Source organism: Colossoma macropomum, unplaced genomic scaffold, assembly GCF_904425465.1.
Source record: "Colossoma macropomum unplaced genomic scaffold, Colossoma_macropomum, whole genome shotgun sequence".
Lineage (NCBI taxonomy): Eukaryota > Metazoa > Chordata > Actinopteri > Characiformes > Serrasalmidae > Colossoma > Colossoma macropomum.
In genome coordinates this window covers 13,611,669-13,638,914 of record NW_023494806.1, presented here as the reverse complement: position 1 = coordinate 13,638,914, position 27,246 = coordinate 13,611,669, and the positions used below count along the sequence as shown (strand labels likewise).

Here is a 27,246-nt window from a genome sequence, read left to right as displayed (position 1 = left end):
AGGCCCATGTTAAGCTATTTTCTCTGTAGTATTTCTTTTATATGGATAGGATGAATGTTTGCTGCTTCCTTCCTTCTTGTTCTATCATGAGCAGTGTTTGCACTAGGAATGACTTAAGAGTTCCAGTATGACACAGAGTGAATCAAAATATTTGTACATTGCTAATAAACACACACTCATCCTCTTGCTCTCATGGGATATTTTCTTCCATATACTGAGTTAACATGAAGGCATAATCTATAAACTACTGATCAAACTGTGAGCACATTGCATTGACTGCTGTCCAACATTATGTATTCCAACAACAGTACAGCCTCCAGAGCTGACAGCACACAGGTACAGGCAGGTTAACTTTTTTTTAAATTTTAAGGTAATAGATTTTATACCTTTTTTCGAGTTTACTCAACTCAGTTTAGTCAAAAGTTCTCCTAAAAAAATTTTTTTTCAGTCCTGCATCTCAGTTAAGTACAAAAAAAAAATACAATTTAAGTTGATCTTACTCAATAAAGCAGCAAATGTGCTGCCTCAGTATCTGCTGAAATTCTTTTGTTGAATCTTTACCTCCTCCCCCCTCAAATTATTCATTGGCTAGATCCCTCTATGTCCCTCAAGTGGAGGGTTAGCACTTCTTACTCTCAGACCATGAAGGGTTCTGAAAGCATATCAATTTCAATGTCCAAAAACAATCAAAAGGTAAGTGGACTCAGAGTGGTGTCAAATAGCTCCTCACACCCAGCCAGAGTACACAAACATACAGAGTGTCAAGACTGTCCAACTGCCCCATCCTCAGGAGATCAGGGAATACCAGTGAAGACACAGCCCTCCTTGGCTGGGAGTCTGACAGTAGAAAGCACTTTCCCCGCAAGTCCAAAAGTGCGGTAAAAGAGGGGGAGTCCTAACCATCCTAACCTGCAGGAGGAAATTTGGAGGGGGAGGAGGTAAAAGTGTGAGCTTTTAGCTTTTAATTTTTAGATGAGGTTCAAGAACAGTTTCTACTCTCAAGCTGTTAAACTGGCCACACCCACAGCACCCACCAGATCATGAATACAAACACTATTCAAACTGTATGCACAATGTTATTCCAAACTGCTGACAGTCATATACACTTGAACTAACATTCATAACATTCATTGTTTACAAAACACTACTTCTAAAAATTCCGATACATATTTTGCACATACATATACACACTTTCTATGCACCAGTACACTTCTGTGCATCTAGTTTATTCTGTATTTATCGCCTATTGTCTATTTGTTGTTTTTGTACTTACAACGCTGTTTCCAAAAAATTGCAGTGCAAAATGTAAAAAAAAAAACCAAATTGCCATGTCTTGCTAAAATAAGCAAGGCCTTCCCTGAAAAAGATGTCATCTGGATGGCAGCATATGTTGCTCCAAACCCTATATGTATATATCAATGTTTGTTTTCAGCCTTGTCTGTTGTATACAAAGATTTATCTAGATTCTCTGGATCTTTCAATGATATTATTTACTATAGATGATGAAATCTCTGAGTTTTTTGCAATTTATGTTGACAAATGTGTTGCTGGTATCAAATTCCAATTTGATTTGTTGTCTTTGTACTATTTTCAATTAAATATAGAGTTTAAATGATTTGCACATCATTGCATTCTGTTTTTATTTACATTTTGCACAGTGTCTCAACTTTTTTGGAAACAGGTGTAAGGGATCAGGCTATGATGCCAGCCGCCACTAGGGGCGCAATAGGTCGCCGGTTCGAACCTGGCGTCCGTTCTCGCCACAAAGTGACATCAAACATATTTATTTCACTTTACCACCTCATACCCGTAAAAATTCTTCACACCACAATAACAAATAAATAAAACTGAATAAACACCCAAGAGCTCCCTCATCCTGTGACAACAGGGATGTATTTTGTGTATATCCAACTAGTACACGTGCACTCATGTCCTTGTCTTAATGTTTATGTACCAGAAAAGAGCCCAATTGTGTTTTGTTACAACTAAGTTAAAAGAAATGTTGACTAAAATCTCATTAAGCACATTTTCGTAACAAGTACAAATACAACAAAATGTGTTATTAATAAATATCAAGGAAAGGCAGATGGGCAATAGGCAGACAGTGCACTGAAAGCCACAGAGGGACAGGCATTGACATTTGCTTAGCCAACTTCTGAAGCAGAAGCAATATAATAGCCCTTAATACTAGTGCAAGCTTTGACTTGCTGTAATATCTTATGACCTTCAAATTTTAATTAACATTGACCTTCTTATGCAGTTGCAGGCCCAGAGGGGGTAATTCAGGTCCAGAAAGTAAAAATTCTCCCCAGGATCTTCTTCCAAGTGTGCTGACACCACTGCTCTCTGAGTAGAGAAGCGAGGCAGTTGGAACACTATCCTGGGAAAGATTTTGACTCATTTATCTTGACCTGAACTATCCACCTCTGTTTGCTGCACATGCTAATTCTCCTGGGCTCCTTGTGCTGGAGCAGGCTTGTGTGGGTTTTAGTGATACCTGAGTACTCATGAAAGGACAAGACTGGACAGTGAGGCTCTCCAGAGGCCAGCAGCATCTGTGCCCAACAAGACCTTTGTGGTGAGAATGATACAAGAAGGTCGTCATCAGGAACTAAATATCAATGCAGACTTAGATTCTCAAAAGTAAAAGTCTTAATGGGCTACATGATGTTATACAACGTTATAATGCTTTATAAAACTCGAAACGCTCCCTCTAGTTCACTGCAGCCTTCGCTTGCTCATCAGATATTTCCCACTTGCAAAGATGCAAAATTGTTTGCATTCAAGTTTATCAGAAATATGGATAATATCATTATGTTGTTGTACACATTTTGAAAATCTTGACTGTTAAGATTAGCCAGATAATGTTAGCCAGTATGTATCTGTTTAGTATATTCCTCATTACAAAAATGTGCATAATGCAACCAATGGTTACAGATAGATAAAGAAATCTTATGTTATGTTGTGCATGAAAGGAGGATAAGTTTATTGATCTTTTATGGTTCATGAGACTTTAGATCCTTCAGGCCTAGATAAGTTTTCCCAGCATCAAAACTAAGAGGGTTCTTATTCTTGGTTAAGAAATGGCTGAGTTTGTGTTAAGATTGTATTCTTGTTTATTTGCAGATAAACATGAGCGTTATTACCTGAGCACAACTTGTCACTTTAAACTCAAAACAAGATGTGAGATTACCGGGCTCTTCTGCTCATTAGAAATATCTGAGTGGCAAAAGTGTCCTTTGTCTTTCCACCTGATCTCTTTGATGTCTTGGAGAAAGCACAGAGATATTAAGCAGACCTCTCTTTTTTATTTTTCTTTCCTATAAGTTACTAGATTCCAGGGTTTGGTGCATTTCCAGGTTGTGTTTCTCAGAGGCAGCAGGGAAGGAGGAGCAGGATGGATGTGGTAAGATTCAAAGATTCACAGAAACCTCTCATATAGCAAATGACGACATTGTAGGTTTCCTTGGAATACTCGTGCACTTTCCACCTGGTCTCCATTCTGAGCTCCAGTGATTTAAAAGGGCACATTGCCATGTAAATCCATCTGTGTTTATTGATTCCTGTAAATCCCCCTTTTTTTGTTTCGGTGAAACCTCCATGGTTGTGGTCTGGGGTGTGGTAAGGGCAAAGGGCTGAACCATGTAATGAGCCTTCAGACCAGCGTGCTTCACTCCTTTCCTCATCATTCTGTCAGTCTTTACACACGTCAAGGAATCATAGTAGCACCTACAGTCTGGATACCTGTCAAGTATTCAGTCTTCAGTTCAACATAATTGAGTCAAACTGTGATGTGTACTGCATTGGACCACTCAGGAGCCACAAAGTTGCTTAAAGTTCTGCGTTCCAGAAAGAATGAAAAGGTGAATTACCTCAGAGCAGTTTGACCTGTGTTTGAATAATCCCTTGTCCTCAAACAGAGATGAATGAATTAACTAGAGCAAAGCGTTAAAAATGTTTTTAATGTGTTACTAACCCATTTTCACAGTACACACAAAATGCAGTTTCTGCCTGTTTTGGAGATCCCTAAGTTAAATTTTACACTTTTTTATTCAATAAGGTTGATTAAATAAATATTCGATGGAAATGTGCATGATTTACAAAACTGGAAGTGAACTGGATTTTCATCTTTGTTGGTGAGTTGATAAAATGGACAAAGAGTGTAGAAATTAGGAGGAAAACTTACTGTTATGGCTGATGAGTGTCTTTAAGACAGAAGACTCAACAACTAAAGATGAAGTATATATGTCATACAGTGTTGGAAAACACGAAGATGAGTGGGTCTGAGATCACGGTAAGGATGTCTGTTGACTAGTACACTGACGTTTAAGCATGTTTTGCAATTTAACGGCATTGGTTCTTTTTGTAACATCTCAGAAAATTCAGAAACATCTCCTCTCAGAAACATCTCAGTCTATGTTCACAGCATTGCACAGGCAGCAGATTCATTTCATATAAACTCTATTCACTGTTCACGTAGCACATTCCCTTTATTAGCCATTCATTTTAGAGCATAAGATAAGCCATTTGTTGGACTTACAGACATGACATTGGCTTCTTTCACTCTTCATCAACAACTCTTGAGACTGAACGTTTCTGGCTGGACACTTATTGAGATTGAAAAGCATAACTGAAAATGGAAATGTATTGTGACTCTGCTTAAGTGCTAACTGTCATCTCAGTCAAACAGTGAAATGATCTATACAGATAACGATAGCAGCCTTTAATAATAAATGCTTAGGATGATGAGAATTTTTGTGCATACAGTTTCTCAGTCAGTAATGGAAGTGATCAAAAGTGAATCTCTGTGTTATTATTTATTTGTATTTAAAGTGCAGCTGGACCTGGTTAGATAGGCCTCTTGCTGTCAGAGTTTGTCATACAGTCAGCTGTGTAGCAGATTAAACTTTTGACCTTCAGCAAGTTTCAGTACACACTGCCCTGAGTCATTTCCTTTCTGTGACTGTTATACATCATCTGTAGGAAAGGCATATAACAAAGATATGCACAGTCTTTGTGCGTGATTAAGTTTTCCCTATTTCTCTAAAAATAAATAAATTCATTTTTGTATATGCATGTATAGGATGCATTACATAAAAACTAAAAAATAATGTGTCCTTTTTTCAATGTTTACATTTCTACTTCTTTTAAGCACAGCAGCAGCTCTTTACATTGAGTGAAAATTTCATGATGAATGGACCAATAGAAATGCTCAAGTCCATTAACTTGTTTTTGCCTTTGACTGTAAAGTTGCCATTAGGAGAGACTTGTGCTTTTTGGACAACAATAATATTTACACACAGATCTTCATTATATATGTATAATTAAAAGTATAAAATATTTGAATGATATCTTGATCTATGTCTTGATATAATCTTATTCAGTTTTGTGTCAGTTTTGTTCCAACTACTTATCTTAAAAAAAAATAAATACTTTTTGCATAATTAAATCATTGAGGTCTAAACAATGTAATTCAGGGTGGTGTGATGTGAAATGCTCCATTCTAGATTTTTACAACTGTAGTGATGGCAAATTCACGCTTAAAGTGTTTAATGCTACTAAAAGCTACCTCACATAATGCTAATACATTAAATGCATGCAAATACACCTCTTGATGTCTGAGATATTGATTTACATAAGCGTTTGGCACAAAACATATTGTGGCATCAGTGTAGAGTAAGACACAAGGAAGGCCATGATTTCCACCACAGGAAGTGATCTTTATTAAACGCCAAGGTAGACAGGAACAAACAAGGTACTGAACTTGTGGAGGAAGTCACCACCAGCTACAGGCTTCATGCTCACATTGACCAACCCCCAACACAAAACACCCACACACTCAGACACAATAAACCACAAACAGCACACAAAACATCTTTACACTAGCACACAACGACATTTAAACAATATAAAAGTCCCTTTTTAGGGGGGCAGGTGCCTACCATGAACCTCCACGTATGGCCACCTGCATGACCACGCCTCCAGAGTATCTTGGAGGCAGCGTGAGCCAGTAGCAGGTTGCTACAGTATTTTTTAAAAATTCCATAAATGGCGGAGAGGTGCTTGTAGGGCATTGTAGGGAAAACAGTACTTTAATTAGAAAATGTACTTTACATATTTACAACTATTTTACCATTATCAACATTATGTATGAAAACTCAGAGGGCACGTCTGGGTTCACTGGTCGTTTTGGGTAGTAAATACATTTGTGTTGCAGACATTGACCCCTGGTTCCTGTCACCACCACTGTAAAGATGTTGGTTAAGATTCACAATGAACCATTTCACATCAAACCACCCCAAAACCACTGCTAATACTAATAAAATAAATAAATAAATAAAAATCGTTCAGAAATTTCAAAAAATCGGTGGAATTGTCCCATGTGGATAAAACCGCCCTGGATATTCAAAAGGAATCTAGAGAGAGAGAGAGAGAGAGAGAGAGAGAGAGAGAGAGAGAGAGAGAGAGAGAGAGAGAGAGACACACACACACGCACACACACACACACAGAGAGAGAGAGAGAGAGAGAGAGACAGAGACACACACACACGCACACACACACACACACACACAGAGAGAGAGAGAGAGAGAGAGAGAGAGAGAGAGAGAAGACAAACACACACACAGAGAGAGAGAGAGAGAGAGAGAGAGAGAGAGAGATGAAAACTTCCTGAATGGCTGGTGGAGTAAGAAGAGAAGAATGAACGTGCCTTCACTAACAAACTCACGGGTGAGCTTTTCATCGTATTTGCTTTTTAAAATGAAGCGCCATTTTGATGGTTTTCCCATAACTTTCACTACTTTAGCTGAGAGGGAGACTCGTAATGATCGCACTGGTCGTAGTTTTTGTCCTCTTTTTATCACATTCCTGGTTGTATATGGGCAGAAATGCTCGCCGTAGGAGGAAGTAGGCTAGTCTGAGCTGGTCAGTGTAACGGGCTTCTCCGTTACGTTCAACACGCCGCTCCCCCGGGTGAAATGTCCGGTTTGAATTCTGAGCTCAGACTTTATTTCGGCTGAATTAGGAGGTTAACGATGTTCGGCGCTAACGGTGTTCGGGTATCTTTAGAGAGGAGAGTCGAGGAGGCAGCCACCGAGAGTAACTTAACGTCTTAAAATGAAAGAAAAGCTCTCCATTCACACTTTCTGTCGCGAATCGGATTCAAATTCTAGTCTATCTGTTTCTGTTGGACCCCAGGCTGAGTTTAACGTGCAGTCACTGAACGGTAGAGACAAAAGAGCTGCACGCTGTCAGCTCTCATTGTTAACTTCTGTTAGTGCAGCCCTTGGAGGTACTGTCCAGCTACACGGCTCAAAATGGCTGTTTTCTGAGGGGTTTAAGCCTAAGCGCAAGACAGATTTGGTATTTTAATAGACAAATCAAAGTTTTATTTTAGTCTTTGTTCAGGAAAAGAAAGCTATGGTTAAACAGATCCATGTAGAAGGGGAGGTCTCCTCCCATCGCGCGGCTGAAGTGCTGGCAGTTTGGGGCACTGGATAATGGTAGTGGACAGAAGGGATTCAAGGTTGTGTTTCAACACATTTTCCTTCTTCAAAGCTTCTTCATTTAGCTGAGTTCACTTATAAAGATTTTATTTTTATTCTAAATGATGGCTTTACCTCAGCCATTGGCTGGGTTGTATGAAATACACTGAAAACGTAGTGCTGAATACTGAATACACTGAATACAGTCTTAAATGTATTCAGTAATGTGTTCCATTACCACATTTAAAACAGTCGTGTACTCAGAATACAGTAAGAATACATTTGCAATACATTTTGGTAAGACACTGTTCAGCGCTGATACTGGTTGGCAGTTTTCCTCATGCAATTATTTAGCAGATAAATTTTATTAAAAATTGTTACATAATTTAAATGAAATTATGAATTTTTTTTTCTATTCCTCCCACAGTCCCCCAAGTAGGTCCAGTACAACACGGATGCTAAACTTATCACTTGCAGACATGTCCACTACTGAGGAGATTATTAGTTTGATCATCCCTCAAAAGAGCTCAGTAACGCTGAGATTAATAACTGATCATCACATTGATTTATCAGTCTGCTCAGGCTTTAGTAGAGCTCAGTAACGCTGAGATTAATAACTGATCATCACATTGATTTATCAGTCTACTCAGGCTTTAGCAGAGCTCAGTAACGCTGAGATTAATAACTGGTCATCACATTGATTTATCAGTCTACTCAGGCTTTAGCAGAGCTCAGTAACGCTGAGATTAATAACTGGTCATCACATTGATTTATCAGTCTACTCAGGCTTTAGCAGAGCTCAGTAACACTGAGATTAATAACTGACCATCACATTGATTTATCAGTCTACTCAGGCTTTAGCAGAGCTCAGTAACGCTGAGATTAATAACTGGTCATCACATTGATTTATCAGTCTACTCAGGCTTTAGCAGAGCTCAGTAACACTGAGATTAATAACTGTTCTTCACTTTGGGCCTGATTCACCAGCCATTCTTAAGAAGAATTTTCTTCTTACAACCTACTTACACAGTTTTCATGAAGATTCTGGCATTCATCAGTGTTTTCTTATTTGGGATTTGTTCTTGGGTACAAACAGAATCTGTGCTCACTTAGGAGCACAAAGGTATGAACAATTCTGCAGTTTAAAAGCATGTCATGACTCTGACAAAGACTTTTTCTTAGGACCTTTCACAAGAACAAATTTAAGAAAAAACTTAGGAAGGTATTGGTGAATAAGACCCACTGATTTATCGGTCTACTCAGGCTTTAACAGATCTTAGGAACACTCAGATTATTAACTGGTTCATAACTGTGATTTATCAGTCTACTCAGGCTTTAGCAAAGCTTAGTAACACTGAGATTAATAACTGGCTCATCAATGTGATTCATCAGTCTACTCAGGCTTTAGTAGGAACTTCGTTGTTTGTAAAGTAGCCATTAATTGAAATCACTCTAGAATTCTAAAACCTCTTTAGAATTCATGTAACAAGCATGTTTGCAACATGCCACGCACTGATTCTAAAAAAGTAAACATTGTGTTTCTTTTGAAAGTAGAATTTTGTAGTAGTATTTAGTGGCTAAATATTCTAAAAGTATTATGCTAAAATGTAAAAAGTAACTAAATTCTGAATATTGGCTTTACAAAACGTAAACTTGGACTGAATACAAATACTTAATTTCATGAAATACGTATTCCTAATACCTGTATTATGTTACATCCCAAGCCTGGCCAGTTTTTAGACCTGAGCTATTTTAAATTTAAGATTTTAAGTTCTGCCAAAGAGCCCAATTCCTGAGGAAATAGTTTTAGCAAGTAATAAATAAATAAATAGATAGGTAGTCGCTCAGCTAAGATGTGCTTGGTGTCAAAGCTTTGCATCTTCAGTTTTGCAGCGGTGCTACTAGCCTAGTACAATAGATGTTTACTTTTGTTATAATAGAAGACACATATTTTGACACTAAACATGTCCCAGCTGATTGACTACGTGGGGTTGAGGGGGAAGTTTTGTACTTTTTTAATACAGAACCCTTTTGTAGGCACTAATTTGGAATGAAGAAACAGTTTAGTTCTGATATTTAATGAGATTCCAGACTTTCCAAGGAGTAAAATAATGAGAGGAACGAGCAAGGATTCTTGTCGGCTGTTGACCAGTATCTGAGGCAACATTTGATCCATCAGACATTGAAACTCCATCTGTGGACATTACTGAGTTCTTTGATCCCTGTCAGTGGGGGCTCATCCAATTTGAAGACCACGCTGGGACCGCAGCAGGAGATGCTATTGTCTCTGCAACTCACAACCGCTCACGGGCAGTCAAATTCTTCAGCGAGGTCCCTTAAGGATCAGAGGCAGTCTTGCCTTTATGCCTTTTGTTTCGGGGAAGTCATGCGCTCTGATTTGATTAGACTGCGCTCAAGTAATTTTGCCTTGTGTGTTTTTCGATTTAGACACATTAAAGTGCCTGTCCAGGTAAACAGAGCATCACAGCACGACTCTTTATAATTGCTGTAAGCAGAGTTTCACACATGAAGAGCAGAAGGGGAGCCAACCTCACATTCACCTTCCCTTTTTTGGGGTTTCATATGCATGTCAGTTATTTTCTTCTGGTCAGACAAGTTACCACAGAAAATAGTTTACAAGACAGAAAATAATGCCACATGACTGCTTCTTCATTTTCAAATTCATAAGTAGAGAAAATGCTTTGCATTAATAAACTTTAATAAACACGTTTGTGGAGTACGGCTCCTCCGCGCTAAAAGAATGTCTTAAGAAACTGACATAGTTTGTTTTAATTGGTCTGTTCTGCTTTTCTTAAAATGCTAACCAAAGTAAATTTCATAGTGTTGTTAACTAGACAGAAAGCAGATTTCCAGATTCTCTTTTGTATTCACTTTTACAAGATTGACAAGATTCACAAGATTCTCTCGTTGATTCACCTTTTTGTATTTGAATTTTTCTTTCAAAACAAATTGAATCAAATGACATAGATTGCAGTGTACTGAGTGTTTATTATTTATCAATACTGTTAAAGCTGAAAATCAGTACTCTTAAGTGACACAATGGCTGTATACTAGGACTGCCCAAAGGGTGTCCCCCGGGCCAGAAAGTTACCCTAACCCCACCCCTCCACTGAGGAGAGAACAAACATATTTACTATATAGATTACTGTGCAAAATTATAGACAATATCCTTCATTTATTTAATTTCTAGTCAAAATGGCAAATAAGTAAATGTTATTAATTTTTCCGGGTATGGGTCTAAAAACATATGTAGCAGAAAATTACACAGAAACCTCAACAACTAAATATAATTCAAAAATCTTCCATGCTGCTATGTCCACTCTTTATCTTTATTACAGTTTTCATTCTTTTCAGAAGACTTGCTTTCAGTTTTTTAAAGAAATCTGCATTTCTGGGAAATCTGGGATATTTTTCCACACCTCAAAAGTTCAGTCTTAGAAGTTGGTTGGATTTTCTGCTTCACATGATCAAAGTAATCCCAACCACATTCAATGATGTTGAGGTCTGGACTCTGGGGTGGTAATTCCATTGTTCTGAGAACACCAGAAGCTTCTTTGTTTGATTTTAACTTTCTTCTTTTGGCTATTTCCTTTTCTGTTGGTGGCTCATCAGCTACACATCATTTCAGATTCATAGTGTTGAGGTGTCTTCTCACAGTGGAAGGATGCACAGAAACACCAGTGGATTTTTTCAGATATGAGGCAGAGTGGAGCTTGATTTTCTCCTATCCCTCAAAGATGAAAGCTTTAAGTACTGAAGGGGGGTCTCTGTCTTTTGCATAGTGTTATATTATTAATTAAATTCTTATTTTTTACTCTTAAAATTGTATTTTTGAAGTATTGTAGTGACAAAATAGTAGTATAATATTCTAAAATACTTTTAATACATGTTTAAAAACTGGATTTAAAATCTACCTTCTTTATTTCTATATTATAAATTGCCTTTTTGGGCCAAACATTGTGCTTTTCCAACAAGACAAAAGAGGTTGGGCACCTCTGGTGCAGACAATATGTCGCCAAGCACTGTTATGAGCACATCCATACTGACACATGGAAATGTGTGCTTAAAAAGAAAGACATGACGGCAGTTTCTCTGAAGATTCACATATTTCCCTTAGGCCTCGTTTAATGAAATAGTGCCTTAATTACTGACTTACCATTCTCGTTTTATCAAAAGAATAGGTGATGTGTAATTAGGCAATGTTAAGGCTTTTATTCAACAACAATAAGGCCTCATTCAGTTAACTCAAATGCCTGCTTGCTGTGCAAAGAAATGCCCAGATCTTATCCACTAGCTATGGAGAGCTTTGATGTAATTGTTGATACAAAAATACATATGTGATAGCAGTCCTGTATTTACTGTCACATTGTGTGTAGTCTACTTCCATTCTGGTTGAAAGAAAGTGTCAGTAAACTAGCGCTTCAAATTCCATGTTATACCCTTTATGGTCTGTTTTGATTGTATTATGACTAACCAGGCGCAATTTTGTTCCCTCTGCTAACGGCGTTGGTTTGCCCTGTGCTTGTCCGCACAAGCTTAAAGCTATGCATCTGCCAATTACATGGTCTTGCCGGTGCTTATCTAGGAGAGAACCTGTCATAACTCAAGCCTGGGTGCAACGTGCCTACAGCTTGCAGTTTTCTTTGATAACTTGCTCAAGAACCTGTTCAGCTGTTCTTTTGAAAGTGTCGTCATAGTGATTTTGGAGAAATATGTATACTTCCAAAGAAAATATCTCTGAACCCAAGTGATCCAAATCCCAATGGGCAATAGTGTTACAATGCTTACTGGCATGGTAACAATAGGAACATTGACCGGTGTTTCCAAAATCAATTTAGAATGTATCAAAGGCCATTTTACTAACCTAGAAGAAGCTCAGTGGTACTGTCCTGTCAGGGATGCATCAGGGTCTTATGCGGCCCCTAGGTAAAGTGTCTTTGGAGGCCCTCCTAGCCCCATACTCTGATGGTAAATGAGGAAAAAATAGACCTTTTTAAAGGGCTCATATCATGAAAAAAATTGGATTTTCTCGCTTTTTTGCAATAAAGGAGGTTTGTTGTAGTGTGTAGACACTGTTAGAGGTTTAAAATGTACCATTTACTCCACAATCTGCACAGTCTATATATGTTTTTGGCACATAAACCCCCAGAAACATCATTACAGAATTTCATTTGGGTACTTGATTAAACTGCTCATGAGTATTTATGTGTGTCTGCCCTGCGATGGACTGGCGACTTGTCCAGGATGTTTCCTGCCTTCCGCCCAGTGACCACTGGGATAGGCTTCAGCACCCCTTGCAACCTAGACGGATAAGCGGTTTAGAAAATGTGTGTGTGTGTGTATTTCTGTACATTTTGAACAGTGCTGGAAAAAAATTAATGTAACCAAAATGACCAATGATCAAGTAATGGGCAATAGCCTATTATGCTCTACTATCATATTTCTGTATAGTCTTCATGTTAGGGGGCTTTTATTTGTTTTACATATAATGGCTGGGTATGGGCATTTATTTTAATCGTTACATATAAGGCTATTAGTTCATCTGATTTTTGCATCTGCAGAGGACTGTCCCTAGTCTTTGAGCTGGTGGTCTGAGGCCCCAGGGCACTGGCCCTACTGGCCCGATCAGTAATCCAACCCTAAATATTACATTTTGAGAGGATAAAATGATTGATCTTGAGACAGAATACGCCAGAGGCATGGTGTATGTCTGTGTGAGGGGTTTTATGGGCTTCAGGCTAGTTGAAATGGAAGGCATCCAGTCAGTGTTTACAGATGGTAGTCCTGGTAGTGATGCAGGAGTCTGATTCAGAGCTCTTGGGCAATCTGTCAATACCAGAGAAAGGCGGTCTGGACATTAACTTCCTCAAAAAAACTCCCATCTCTCTGTTTTCATCTGTTTTTAGGTGTCCACTTTGCATTTTCTCAATTCTGCACATCCATGATGGGTAAGGATACTGTCATACCGGACATGGAACTTCTGCTTCTGAAGACAGAACTATGAAAGTGACACTGGCGATCTTCAACTGCTGCGTCTCCACCAGACCTTTCTCCTAGTTTGATCTACAGAGAACATCTGCCTGAAGGCTCATAAGATCAGCAACATGTGTCATGTCATTGTTACGTGTCGTTCTATGCTCTGGACCTTGATGAGCATTGTAGTGGCGTTCGCTGAGCTGGTTGCCTTCATGAGTGCTGACTGGCTTGTAGGGACCCGCCACCCCTCTGGATCCAACATTACAGTCGTCCCGACACCAGAACCCTACCGGCCTTCCCTTGGCCTCTACAGCCGCTGCATCAAGGTGGCCCAACAGAAGATGGTCCAGTGTGGACCATATGCTACAGACTTTACAGAGATTGCAAGTGGATTCTGGCAAGCTACGACTATATTCCTGGTTGTTGGAATCTTCCTGTTGTCCGTTGTGGGCTTTCTCTCAGTCTTTAGCCTGTGCTTTCAGAGTATCTTGGGGAAAAGCATCTTCAACGTGTGTGGCCTGCTTCAAGGCATAGCAGGTAAGAATATCACTAAAGGTTATAATTTGTATGTCCCACCATTAATTACAATTTAATTTTCTATCTCAGTCCGTGCAATTTTATTTGTGATTCTAGTATATCACTGATATCCAGCCAAGTGTAAACCTAAATATCATTGCTGTGCCAGCTGGCCTTTATGTTGCATTAAAATTTGATGATGAATGGAGCAATAGAAATGGTTAAAAAATTTAAAAAGTTAGTAACAAAGTTAAGAAAGTTTTGTTTTCTTCTCCTTTAAATGTACTATTTTGGAGATACAAGGTTTTGTTGTGACGGCAGCAAAACGAATATTTAATACCAATACTTGGACTGGCTGAGCTATATCATGGAAAGTAGAGGACACAGTGCAAACTGTAGATCCCTTATACATCACGTCACCAGTTGCTTGTATTAGGTACACCATACAATAAACTACCTTGTTTTTACACATATTGGCTATTTTGGTAATGTTTTCTTTTGCAGTCTCTGTAAGTTCTAGGTATATATCTGGCTTAGTGTGAGCAACAAAGTTCCTAGCATTAGGTAAATGTTTTGAGTAACATTTGTAAGTTCCAGTTTGAAATGCCAGACAGGTTCTGCCTGTTCACTGTAAGTGTGGTACAAACTCCATAGTAGCCATGTTGGGCAAAAAGGGGTATGTGACAAGACAACAAGATTTTAACTAAATTACACTCTAATGCCTAACAGGTTCTAGCTATTAAGCAGATAACGGAGATTGTAAAATATTTAAAAAATGTAAGGTGGTAAGTACAAACATGGTTGAAATACATTTCACTGTAATTAAACATGTTTAAGCAGGAAAATAAATAGTAAAAAAGTAATTGGTAGGTAAAATTATTATTTCTTTTCCAGCCCAGATTCGGTGCTATTTTATTTCTAGGTAGTTGAAAAGAACATACTATGTAAGGCTCGTGTTTTAATCCTGACTATCCTGTAAAGCCATCAAGTACTTGGAGGTGTTTCCAATGCACTTTCCTAGTTAAATGCATGACATTACAGTGAAAGTTAGTGTGAATTTGTTCATACTTACCACCTTGTTACTTCAAATACTAGATAGTTTACTATGTCATTTACCTCATTAATAGGTAGAACCTATTAGGCATTTCAGTGTTGTTTAGTTAAACTGTACCACACTTATCCACTTCATAAATAGAACCTGTTTGGAATTTCAGTATAATGCATTGTGTTACCCAAAATATGGTGTTTCTCATATTTCAATATAACCATAATGTACCCCAAAGCAATTACCTAGTACATTTCAGTTTGTAACCTTCACTTACCCACTTAATACCTTGAAACTTTGGGGGGCTGCAAAAGAACTCATTATTACAATTTTACCAGGCACAGATGCAATTTGAAGGTATACAGTTACTGATCCTGGTGATCCATCAATGCAAAGGGACCACCAGTGGACCACCACTGACCAGATATTATTTGGTAGACCACAGCTACAGAGTGTTTCTGTATGGTGGATCTGTTCCTGATACACTGCAGTATGTATGTATTGCCATAAACTTGTAGAGTAAACTGGTCACATTCACAACACAAGCTTGGGTGGGTGTTGTCTCCCCATCCCCTTTAAAGTCAGTTATATCACTTCTCAGACCTCCTGTGCTTTGGGTTCAATTTCTTGCTAATACTGTGTGGTATTACTTGTGTTTAGTCTTCGTCTTACCCTGTTTTAGCCTTCCAATTTTTAGTTCAGCCACATGGGCCAAAGATAGAAGATTAGGGCGTATATTTAGGTCATACTGAGGCAGATGTTAAAGCCTCTGAGCCCACAGGATACCGAGGCTGACATTCCTCTGATGACTTTCATCTAGCCTCAGAAGCTCAGGCTTGCCTGGGAAATACACAGTCTGATCATAAGATTCCATACTCCTTCTAACTCCCAGCTCTTACATCATCTATTAAATCTTCATAAACCTGTTATTTATGAGAGCATCAGTGTTAGGTGGTGGTGTATGTACTAAAGTCAGCTGAAGAATCTAGAATGCCATGGCCTCTAACTTAGGCAAGTGTTGTTTTTAAGAGGGCTGTGTCCTGTTTTTCTTCAATTTTGTCCCCCTCAAGGTCCACTTTTGACGTTTGTGTGGTTTTATGTACCACAATTGTAAGCCTTTATTACATGATCGTTTTCCAACCTCTCATCCTTTAGAATGAAACAGGCTGTTTTTGTGACGTTGCCTTTAAAGCTGATATATTCCAGGCTAAACGCAGGTGAAGAATCTGGAATACAGTGGCTCCAAGCTTGTGCAAGTATTTTTTAACCGCTGTTAGTATTACAGTAGCCTACATTTTGCTGTGGTTTGTGCAAGTCATAAAATTGCTACCTCTTATTTTAGTGGTGAGTAAAGTATCTCAACCACACGTTGCCTGCTCCCTCAGCACCACTTTCCAGTCCAACCCGCAGCAACAGAGCTGTATTGTTGACTGTGGCGAGGCCTGCTGTTGCCAGTGCCACTATTAACCATTGTCCTTCAGTTCCAGTGGATAGAAAGCTGGCACATCAGCTCTGTAAATGATCATATTACAATAGAAAAATATTCCATTTCAGTGCCATTTTAGAATAGTCATTACCATAATGGTAAGTGGTGGTTATTTGCTTTGCTATTTTTAACAGCATCAGCATTTTTAACAAAATAGCATTTAGCATGAGGTATATTTCTTCATGTTGTACCTGTACGGACCTGTCAGAAGGTACAGACTTCTTACTCCTTTAACTGTAGTTGATCAGCCAAGACATGTTTGGTGTACAAATATGTGCTTCGTTAGTTCAGTGCTGAAATAATCAGGCTATCGTCATTAACAAGCACTAGAAGTCATTGGAATCTTTTCAGTTTTTTTTGCCAAAAACTTCCCTCAAACTGCACTCAGGTCTCTATTAAGATTGCTCAGACTTGTCGAACTCCTCCTAAAAAGATTGCTAAAACCCCACCATGTAGCTTAATGCTAGGGGCTGTCAGTATAGACACATGTCTAAAGTGGCTGCCTGAGTTCAACTACACAGTGATGTTTTGTTCATTGTTTTAGTTCACACTAAGTCATACTGTGTCCTAAACCACACTGACAAGTCTGTTTTACCTTAATGAAGACCTGGATGCAGTTTGAATGAGTTTAGAGAAGTTTTGGGGATGAATTTACAGAAAAGATTTGGGTGACTATTGATTCCTAGTGTTTGTTAGCAGTGTTAGCCTTGTAGTTCCAGTGCACTACTAAATGCGCTCCAAACATTTCTGATGGCTGAGTGACGCTGATCTGGGGTAAACGGAAATTTGTGTATGATTAGAAAGGAACTGAAAAAAAAGACTCAAAACACACTCATAATAAAAGCCAATGGGAAGGTGTTTTTTGCAACTGGTCATAGACTTCTATCATAAATGTGCTTTAAGTTAACACATTTTCTTTTCTTTTGTCAAAGTTATTTGTCCATGATTATGAAAAATAAGTTGCAGATACAGCAGACAGAGATTAAGTTAAAAAGCACTGAAGCATTCCTTAAAGAGGTTAAGGAATTTTTAATATCTAAAGGGGTTTATCTAAGGACGAAAGAGTTACGTAGTTGTACTGCAATCTCAGTGAAAGATTTATGACAGCAGGATTGAGCAATTCCCAAACAGTCAGAAGAATGGCTTCTGAGGCAGGACCTCGCATGCCCGATCCGATGATGGAGTGAGTACACTATGTGGCTTAGAAAGCTCACTTGCCTGCTCTGTTCAACATGTGTAAAAGCTGTCCTGATAAAATCCACAAGTCTCTCTCACTTCTACAATGTTTTAGGGCATGTCTATACCTAAATAGGTCTATAGAGAAATCACTGAGATGTTGATCATGATATGTATCCTTTGAAGCAAGTCTTCGTACCATAGAGAGTTTTTATCTGAACGTTCTACCCAGAACAGAACTTTCAGATTATATCAGACAGTTCAAAGGGATCTCAGTGTTTAGACAGCATGGGTGAGGTTTTGCTTTACAGACACAACTGGTGGAGAGGAAAATAGATGTCACATCCAGCAGGAGGCATAATACTTACTCAAAGAAAAATCCATTCCCTGCCATTTAGTGTATAACTACTATGATTATGAACCTTTGGGATTACAATGAGTCACAATACTCAAGATAATGACAAAGTTTTCTCTCAGATACCATAGGACACCATATGATTTCATATGATATTATAATTTTACCCAAATTATGACTGCAGAAGAGGGGTAAATGCTTTAATGGGAAATTTGTTTTACCTGATGAACTCATTAAGAAATTCTGTATTCACTGTTCTGTTTATATATTTACAGATGACAAATGAAAGTGTCTTAGTAAGGTGTTGGGTCACCATGAGCCATCAGAACAGCTTAGAATAGAATTTGCATTGTTTTGATGATGGTCCAATACAAGACTGTCCAATACAATGGTCCAAAATCTGCATAGGAGTTCAATTGGGTTGAAATATGCTGAGTAGCTATAGCGTTTGATTTACATCATTTTTCATACTCATCAAACCATCCAGTGACCCCCCCACGCCTCATGCCTTGTGGATAGGGCATTGTCATTCACTCCTGTCAGGATAGAAATGTTTCATCATAGGCTAAAGGTAAATGTTTTGCAGTGGTCCTTCCCTCTAAGGGGACATGTGGCCCCAAACCATAACAGCAGAATGCACCCCATAGCATAACAGAGCCACCAGACCCTCACTGTAGGGTCACACATTCAGGCCTGTATCGTTCTCTTGGTGTACGCCATATTTGCTCTCACCCACTTGTGAAGAATAGGGTGAAGGATCTATGTAGACCAGTGCCGGTTGTTCTCAAATGTGCCCACTTCGTTGTAATGAGGGGTTTATGCACTGCAACTCTACTATAATATCTCTTTATGTAGTTCCTCACCTGAGGAACAGTTGCTCTTTTTCTATACGTATCACACTAATGCACATTAAATGCGTGATTTTGACCACCATTTCTAACCTTATTTACTGATGTCCACAGATCTAAATGTTACTTTATTCACTGTTCTTATTAGTCAGTTGAGCATTCTTTGGGTCTGAAGCTCCTGCTATTCGTGCCCAAATAAAGAGCCGTCTTTCAAAGTCACTTAGATCCTTTCCTTTTGTCATCTTGATCCAAAATCTTGGTCAGCTGGGCCTACTCAGCATTTTTATACATGCCACAGACAAATGTGGTATGACAAATAGACCAATAGAAATTTGGAAAGAAAAACCTTTCAGGATTTTTTAAGTTACATTACCAGATGCTAAGTAAAAAAATATTTTCCTTCTCTGATAGATGGATGGATGGATGGATGGATGGATATGCTATATTGTGTATTACAGATCTATCCTTTCTTTGCTTTTGCACAGGTTTGTTCCTGATGCTGGGGCTGATGCTCTACCCAGCAGGCTTTGGCTGTGACAAAGTGGTGAGCTACTGTGGGCCAGATGCTTCTGCATATAAACTGGGTCAATGTTCTCTGGGCTGGGCCCTGTACACAGCGATAGGAGGAACAGTGCTCACCTTCATCTGCGCCATGTTCTCCGCCCAGGCTGAGATCGCCACATCTAGTGACAAGGTGCAGGATGAGATAGATGAGGGCAGGATGCTCATCTGTGTGCTCTGAATTTTTTGCCTAGTTGGCCTCTGTAGGCTGGTTGATATACAGAGTTTTCCCTTTGATTTAGTCCAAATTCTAACTAAGTGGGGTAGTAATGTGCCGTTTACCAAAGGTTAGTTATGCTGTCATTCAACATGTGTATATTTCCACATGTCACTGTTTTACTACTTTAGTGAATGTAGACTTCATTTTCATTTATTTTTATTTAACCCAGATACGCTCTTAAAAATAGGGTGCCTCAAGGTCCCTTGGAGCGATGCCATAGGAGAACCACCTTTGCTTCCCTAAAGAACCTTTCAGTACAGTGGTTTCAATTGCGTGTTTTTGTAGAACCATCCACTGTGGTTCTTATTTGAAGTGCTGTTAAAGTGCTGTACCGTTCTCTCACCTGTACATACAGCCCATATATGGAAACTAAGCTGCAAAAACAGCCTGTTTTGAATTGATTTGTGATGTCACAAAACCAATATATTTACATATATCTGGTTATTCAGCCTACAGCAGTTTGGCTCCGCCCATTCATGTTGAAGTTATAAGGAGTGTTTCAGCCCAGACTGCTTTTTAAATGAGGGAAGCCAATTAGAACAGAGATCATATATAAAAAATATTTTTTACACAAATTTACACAAAGTGGACTGTAGAGAAAAAAATTGTATACAAGACATTTCAGCTATAGGCCCTTAAAGGGCAACACCCAAGTGACAAGAAGTGTATTTTCAAAGATTGTTTGAGAGTGTTCTCTGTAGTTCAGACATCTCATTTTGGCTATTCTTTGTTTTTGAGTTTTCAGCTGATGGCAATAAAAACGTTGCAAACACTTGAATAATCACTGTTCCTATCACATTGTTTTGCGCTGGATCTTTTGATGCTATGTAATTCTTTCATGTTAATTTTCATCTATTTGTTATATTAACAAACTTTATTTTTTTGTTTTTTATTTTTTTATATCTTTCTCTGTGCTTCTTACTGAGCATTATAAATAAAAGCGTTAGATGGAAAAACACATTTATGGTTTATTTGTGGTGTTTCACATACAATGTTGTTAAACTTGTGCAAGACAGAAGCCAGGAAGGGAAGCGGATTCAGGAAAATGATACTATAAATAGTACTATATCAATGGAGAAAGCAGGAAAAGAAGAGAATCCTGCCCATAGCCTAGTGAGCACCACCATGTAAACAAACCTGCCTTTGTTCAACACACACAGGGTAGTTTAACAAAGTGCTAATTTAGCACAGAAGTAAATTGAAAGTTGAAGAAAATGGTGAATAAGTAAAATAATATGGCAACGGAGAAGCTTAAGCATTGTAAATATAACACAAAAAAAAAATACAAGCAAAAAACCCTTTTGAAATACACTAAATATAGGACTGTGGGAAAGAAGGACTCAGCAATGGTGGTGGTAATAGTTGGGGTTGGACCTGTAATGGGGTTCTAGATTGTAAACAATGTCATCTTCAACCCTTAAAAGGCAAACTAATTGCTAACAGGTGTGTAAAACCCAAAGAATATACGAGCACATTGCCATGCAATATCCCCAGACAGACATTGGCAGTAGAAGGGATCGTACTGAAGAGCTCAATCGTTTTAAACATGGCACAAAGGGCAATTTTAGGGGGCTTTACCCTTCCCAAGTAAATGTACATTACTAGTCCAAATTATCTATAGTTTATTCTCATTCACAATGTACTGATCGTATTCCAGATTTTTGTATATTTCTATTTGTATATATGCCTGTAGATAGGATTTTTTATATTTATTCTTCCTTTTATATTCTTTCACCCTTATTATTATTACTGTCCTGTGTTGTGTGACTGCTACTGGCTGCTAAATTTCCTTCGGGATCAATAAAGTATCAATAAAGTATCATAGTAATAAAGTATCTATCTATCCATCCATCCATCCATCCATCCATCTGTAATAATATCAGGGCGCGACCTGGGGGGAGGCGCTGGTGCTGCTGCTCTAACGCAGCTCTGCCTCTGCTGCACTACCGAAGATTGACTAACGTAACGTTCAGCCAATCATATCAGACCCCACACATTGTAAACCAATCATATCAGACCCCGTACATTGTAAGCCAATCATATCAGACCTCATACGTTGTAATTCAGTGTAATCCAATCATATCGGACCTGCGGGCGAGTCTCTGGTTGTGCGCTGCAACCGACCTGAAGAAGGATTTCGGTTTAAAGCTCACCAAGATGAACATTAATTTAAAATCTACAGTATACAGAGTGAAACAGTGTTAAACAGAGTGAATACATCCACCCACAGTATGGATTTGAGGCAAATTATGGTCAGAATAGCTGGATATCTTTGTTTTACTCGGTTGCTTAACTCTAGTTAGCTAACTTCAGTTAACTTTGGGTGTAAATGAGGTAAAGAAAAGAGGCTAAGCTAACACTAACATTAGCTATCTAGCTGACAAGCCAACAAGTTTCACCCATAGAGTCTCTTCTTTCGTAAACCACTGTAGTCATGTCGTCATTTTGTAGTGGGCGCCATGCTTTTATGCCCATATTAGGAACTCCGGGTCTAAGCTTCATTTCTCTATGACCAGAATGAATAGTGTTTTCGAAAAAACGTCTCTATCGCCCCCTGTGTTAAATAAAAATGTTCAGAACCCGATACGTTTTGTCCTGTGAACATTCTTCTCTCGAATACCACTGGATCCTCTGATTTACGAGGTCGTTAAAGTGTTGAAATATGAATATTGCTTCATATGAGCTAAAGCTACTGCGCACTGAATTCACATCATTAGACTGGCAGCCTCCTTAAGCAGGTTATCCATCTTACTCGATAGTTATCACCCCTGATAAACTGATTTAGGCTATCAGAATATGCTAATTATTATTTTTTTGCTGGTAACATTTTTTCTGAGGACATTCGTCAGCTTTTTGTTCGACTTTTCCCGTTCCAGCTTAAGTAGTGCAGTCAGTTTTGCTAACCGAGAGTACAGTTTACAAATCCGTCGGTACGGTTTATAAACTGAGAGTACGGATTACTGAACTGCGGGGACAGATTTTCCTCCTCACAACTTCGTTCCTCGTTAGTGACCCCTACGGGGCTCCGTACGAGAATGTAAAAAAACAAGAGGGATAAAAATAACGTTATAGACAGCTCTTTAACTTATATTCGTTGTTTTTAGATTTCTCTTCAGTATTTGGAAACAATGACACCAGTATTTGATATATACTGCTGTTTACAGTATATTAATGTCAGTGAAAATGACGAGGCTGAAGTTGCCAGATTCTTGTTTGAATTTTCCCGCTGCGAGGAGCCAGAATGAAACCGCTGCAGCATTTAAGGTGGGATGGAACATTAAAACAAGAAGCTACTTAAAGGGAAATTAAGAGGCAGCAGCTCCGTCGAAGACCAGTCAGGTGAGAAGATTTTTACCATTTAAAAAAGAAATTGATTGATCATTACTTCCCTGAATTCTTGTAGAGTTTAATCATATTAATGCATTACAAAACACAGGAAGAGAGGGAGAGAAAAAAGCTGAAGGAGCAGATCTGATGGATGGAGGTTAGTGATCAAGAAGAAAGCGAGGGAGAGTTGTATACGTTTTTGGCAAACTTTATTACTGAATTAATTTAACTAAGAAAATATAATATTTGTCACCATGACCATGAAATTCTGTCATCTAGCTTATTAAACATGCCTACAGAGCAAAATCACACTCTTTCTATTTCGCACCAACTGAAACTGAACTGTAATCTGTCTGTTTGAATAATATATTTAGGACCTTGCAGCTTGTCTAAGAGAGAGGAGATAGCATCGCTTGATTTCAGTACCTTTGCTTGATCTGTGTCCTGTTGTAAGGGGATGGATATAGTGTTTGTTATACTAGCTCTGTGCTTAATACCAACTACAGAGAGACAGATCTACTGTGCGCCAATTTGACCAAATAACCATTTTTGATATACTTAGCATGGCTGATATACTTGACATTTTCTGGCTGTTGCTACTCTAAAAGTGCAATAAAAACATTTAAAAAATGTTTGTTAAAAAAATTGTTTGAGGACCATGCCCCCTGAAGTACAGGCTAGCCCCCCTATCCATGAACCTCTAGTGACACCTCTGTCAAACACAGAAGTAAATTGAAAGTTGATGAAAACAGTAAATAAGTAAAATAATATGGCAATGGAGAAGCTTAAGTATTGTAAATATAACATATGCAAAAAAAAATATATAAACCAAAACCCTTTTGAATTACACTCAAATAAAGACTGTAGGAAAGGCGGACCCAGCAATAGTGGTAGTAATAGTTGGGGTTGGACCTGTAATGGATATACATTGCAAAAGATGTTATCTTCAACCCTTAAAAGACACGCTCATTGCTAACAGGCGTATAGAATCAAGAACACTGCCATGCAATCTCTATAGACAAACATTGGCTGTAGAAAGGATCGTACTAAAGAGCTTGGTCATTTTAAACGTGGCACTGTCATAGGATGCTTCCTTTGCCACAAATTTGCCACAAAGTCACAAATGTTTGATCTGCTAGATCTTCCCTAGTCAACTGTAAGTGCTATTATTGTGAAATGGAAGCGTTTAGGAACAACAACTGCTCAGCCACGAAGCAGTAGACCATTCACATAAAAAATACCTGTCAACACGAGAACTGTGTGTTGGGAGCTTCATGAAATGCTTTCCGCGGCCAAGCAGCTACACACAAGATCACTATGTGCAATGCCAAGCGATGGCTGGAGTGGTGTAAAGCATGTCTGTAGCAGTGAATACATTCTCTGGATTGATGGATGACGCTTCAATATCAAGCAGTCTGGTAGATGAATCTAGGCTTGGCGGATGCCAGGAGAAAGCTACTTATTGGATTGCACCGTGCTAACAGTAAAGTTCAGTTGAGGAGGTATAATGCTCTGGGGCTGTTTTTCAGGGTTTGGGCCCGGCTCCTTAGTTCCACTGTGGGTTTAAGGTTAATGCTACAGCACACTTTGTGGCAGCAGTTTGGTGAAGGCCCTATCATGATCCAGCATGGTTAAGTGAGCTAGTCTTGAGACATGATTTGACAAGTTTGGTGTGGAGGAACTCCAGTGGCCTGCACAGAGCCCTGACCAGAAGGGGGCCAGTTCCATATTAATGCCCATAGTTTTGGAATTGGATGTCCAATATCATATATAGGTGATGGTCAGGTGTCCACATATTTTTGGCCATATAGCATACTTCATATGAAAGAAAATTACAGTTCAAATGAACAAAAGCAATATTTCTCATCAATCCCCATTTCACAAACACTTTGTCAACTGCTGCCCTTTTCAGTTTTTACATGGTATAATGACTTGCACTGAAAGGTGTGGTAAGGGGAGGGTTTTCATACAAGCTTCTCTTAGGTGATCTGAGTAGATCCTGCCAGTCTCCAGGCAAGGCCTCCGTGGCCCTCCCCTGCTGATCAGAAACACACGACAGGCCTCTTCATCTTGTATGACCAGGCGATCAATTTATAATTAGCTTTGTGGTGATTAATGCCTTCCCAATGAAGCGGACTCTTCCCTGATGAATGTATGCAGGACTTCCCACCTAAACTGCTGTCCAAACAGGCATGGCTCACTGTTTCGTCTCATTAGAGTCCTGTGTCCTGTTCCGAGCCGTCTGATATCCCCTCTTTACACGTGAGCTTCTTTTTGCAACATCTGGTTTCTGTTGCAATTTTCTACGAACCACTTTTAAAAGTATTGAGTGTGAAGAACCTTTTTAAAGTAAAAAAAAAAATCCACATCAAAGGGGAACCCGTCTAAGTCTTCAGAGAGAGCCTAATGATTTCTGGGTACTGATAAATATGTCTATAATTTTAATTGTATTCAATAGAATCATGCTTGAATTTAAACTCAGCACATACTCAGCAAAACTCATTGCTACCCTTGTTTCATTGCTATGGTTTGAATGGAAACAAAAGGGTTTTATTCTTGATACATTCAGCAGAAAATTGGCCGAAAAATCATGACTCTAATATATTTATGCTAATATATCAGTCACAAGCTTCAGGTAAAACAGGGACGGTCTTTTAGTAGCTTCAGATGTCTGTGTTTAATCTAGAACTGCCAAAAAAAATTATTGTGAATTGCCATTAGCTTAGTGCTAACAAACTACTAGGATTTCATAGCGTTGCTGGCAGAAGTTAGCATTATTGTAGAGGTGGGTTTTTCCTGTTTCAAGTTTAAGGCCTAGCTCTAATATTCACGCTTCCCCACTGCTTCACATAAAGTTCTACTCCAATTAAAGTTTATTCCTAGAACCGTACATCCAAGCTAAAATCCTTTTAGGAACAGTTATTTGGAAAGGCTTGTGACAATTTGGGAGTTGTTATGCTAGTTTGGAGCTATGTTGAACCTACTTAAGCCTGTAAATTAAAAGTCTAGAATAGCGGCATCATGAAACAAAGGGCTGAGTGTTTCGTGTATATGGACAGAGTTTGGGTAAAGGTAGCCAGAGACTCCTTTTGGAAAATGTCACACATTCACTCTTTTCAGCAATTCTCATAAATCATAAAGCTCAAGGTAGAATTACTTTGGCAATTACTTTTACAACAAAAAAGCCTGTTTTTAGTAAACCATTGTTGTGATGTTGCAAAAACCAACAAACTTACACATATCCACCTATTCAGCTTACAGCAGTTCAGCTCCACCCATTCATGTTGAAGTTATGAGAAGTGTTTCAGCATAGACTGCTTTTTGAACCAGGCATGATACAGGACAGCCAATCAGAATAGAGCTTATTTACATATATTAGTCTTAAAGGCATAGTGACAAAAACAGCTTGTTTAATTTTAATCATATAAAGATAGGTTGGAAAATAATTCATGTAAAAATGTATTATGACTCATTTTGGCATCTAAACCCACAAAAAAAGTACAAGAAAGATGAAGGATATGGGCCTCTTTTAAAAGAGTAGACATAAATATGAATATATACACAATAGATTGGCCAGTTACAGCTTGCCATTATGATAAAATAATGTATTGTTGCTGTCGGAACAAAACCTCGTATCTCTTTATTTTTGTCCTTTTTTGCTTTTACATATTTTGAAAATTCCAGCTGACCTTTACTTTTTTTTCAATTTTGTAATGAATGGACCAACAGAAATGTTTGGTAATAAAGTTTTTTCCTCTAAAAAGTTACCATTTTAGAGATACAAGGTTTTGTTCCGACAGCGATGATATACTTCATGTGTCATGAACATCACTCTGGTAATGAATATGATGGTAAAAATGCTGTCAGATGTTGTAATATTTAGGTATATTTATATTATCATCAAATTCCAATCAGTCACAAAGAAAAACCTAATGAGAAATCAAAGAAATGTAGATGAAGGCCTGCTATAAATTACACATGCAGTAAGAATGTCTTTTCTTTCTTAAATGATTTGCAGTAATGCTGTATATCTAACACTTGGGGGCGCCTTTGTCAAGCTGTTCATAACTCCTGTGCGGAACTCCTCTGCTTTCACGCTAGGCCTTCACACAAAGAGCAGCTGAAACTGCTTATGCAGATGAACTCCAACCAACTGACAAACTGCAAATGTAATGAACATTTAGGAGGTATTAGATACGATTACTTGCACATTCATTTTTCATTCCACAA

The 27,246-nt window shown here is 38.5% G+C and overlaps 1 protein-coding gene across 1 annotated transcript; it reads left to right on the top strand.

Moving 5' to 3' along the window:
• The first annotated feature begins 6,599 nt into the window (after positions 1-6,599).
• On the top strand, positions 6,600-20,140 carry lhfpl2b (LHFPL tetraspan subfamily member 2b). Its single transcript, XM_036599006.1, has 3 exons — positions 6,600-6,730; positions 13,413-14,019; positions 19,394-20,140. The coding sequence occupies exons 2-3, from the start codon at positions 13,611-13,613 to the stop codon at positions 19,648-19,650; spliced, it is 666 nt and encodes a 221-aa protein (XP_036454899.1). The 5' UTR covers positions 6,600-6,730; positions 13,413-13,610; the 3' UTR covers positions 19,651-20,140.
• The last annotated feature ends 7,106 nt before the right edge of the window (positions 20,141-27,246 follow it).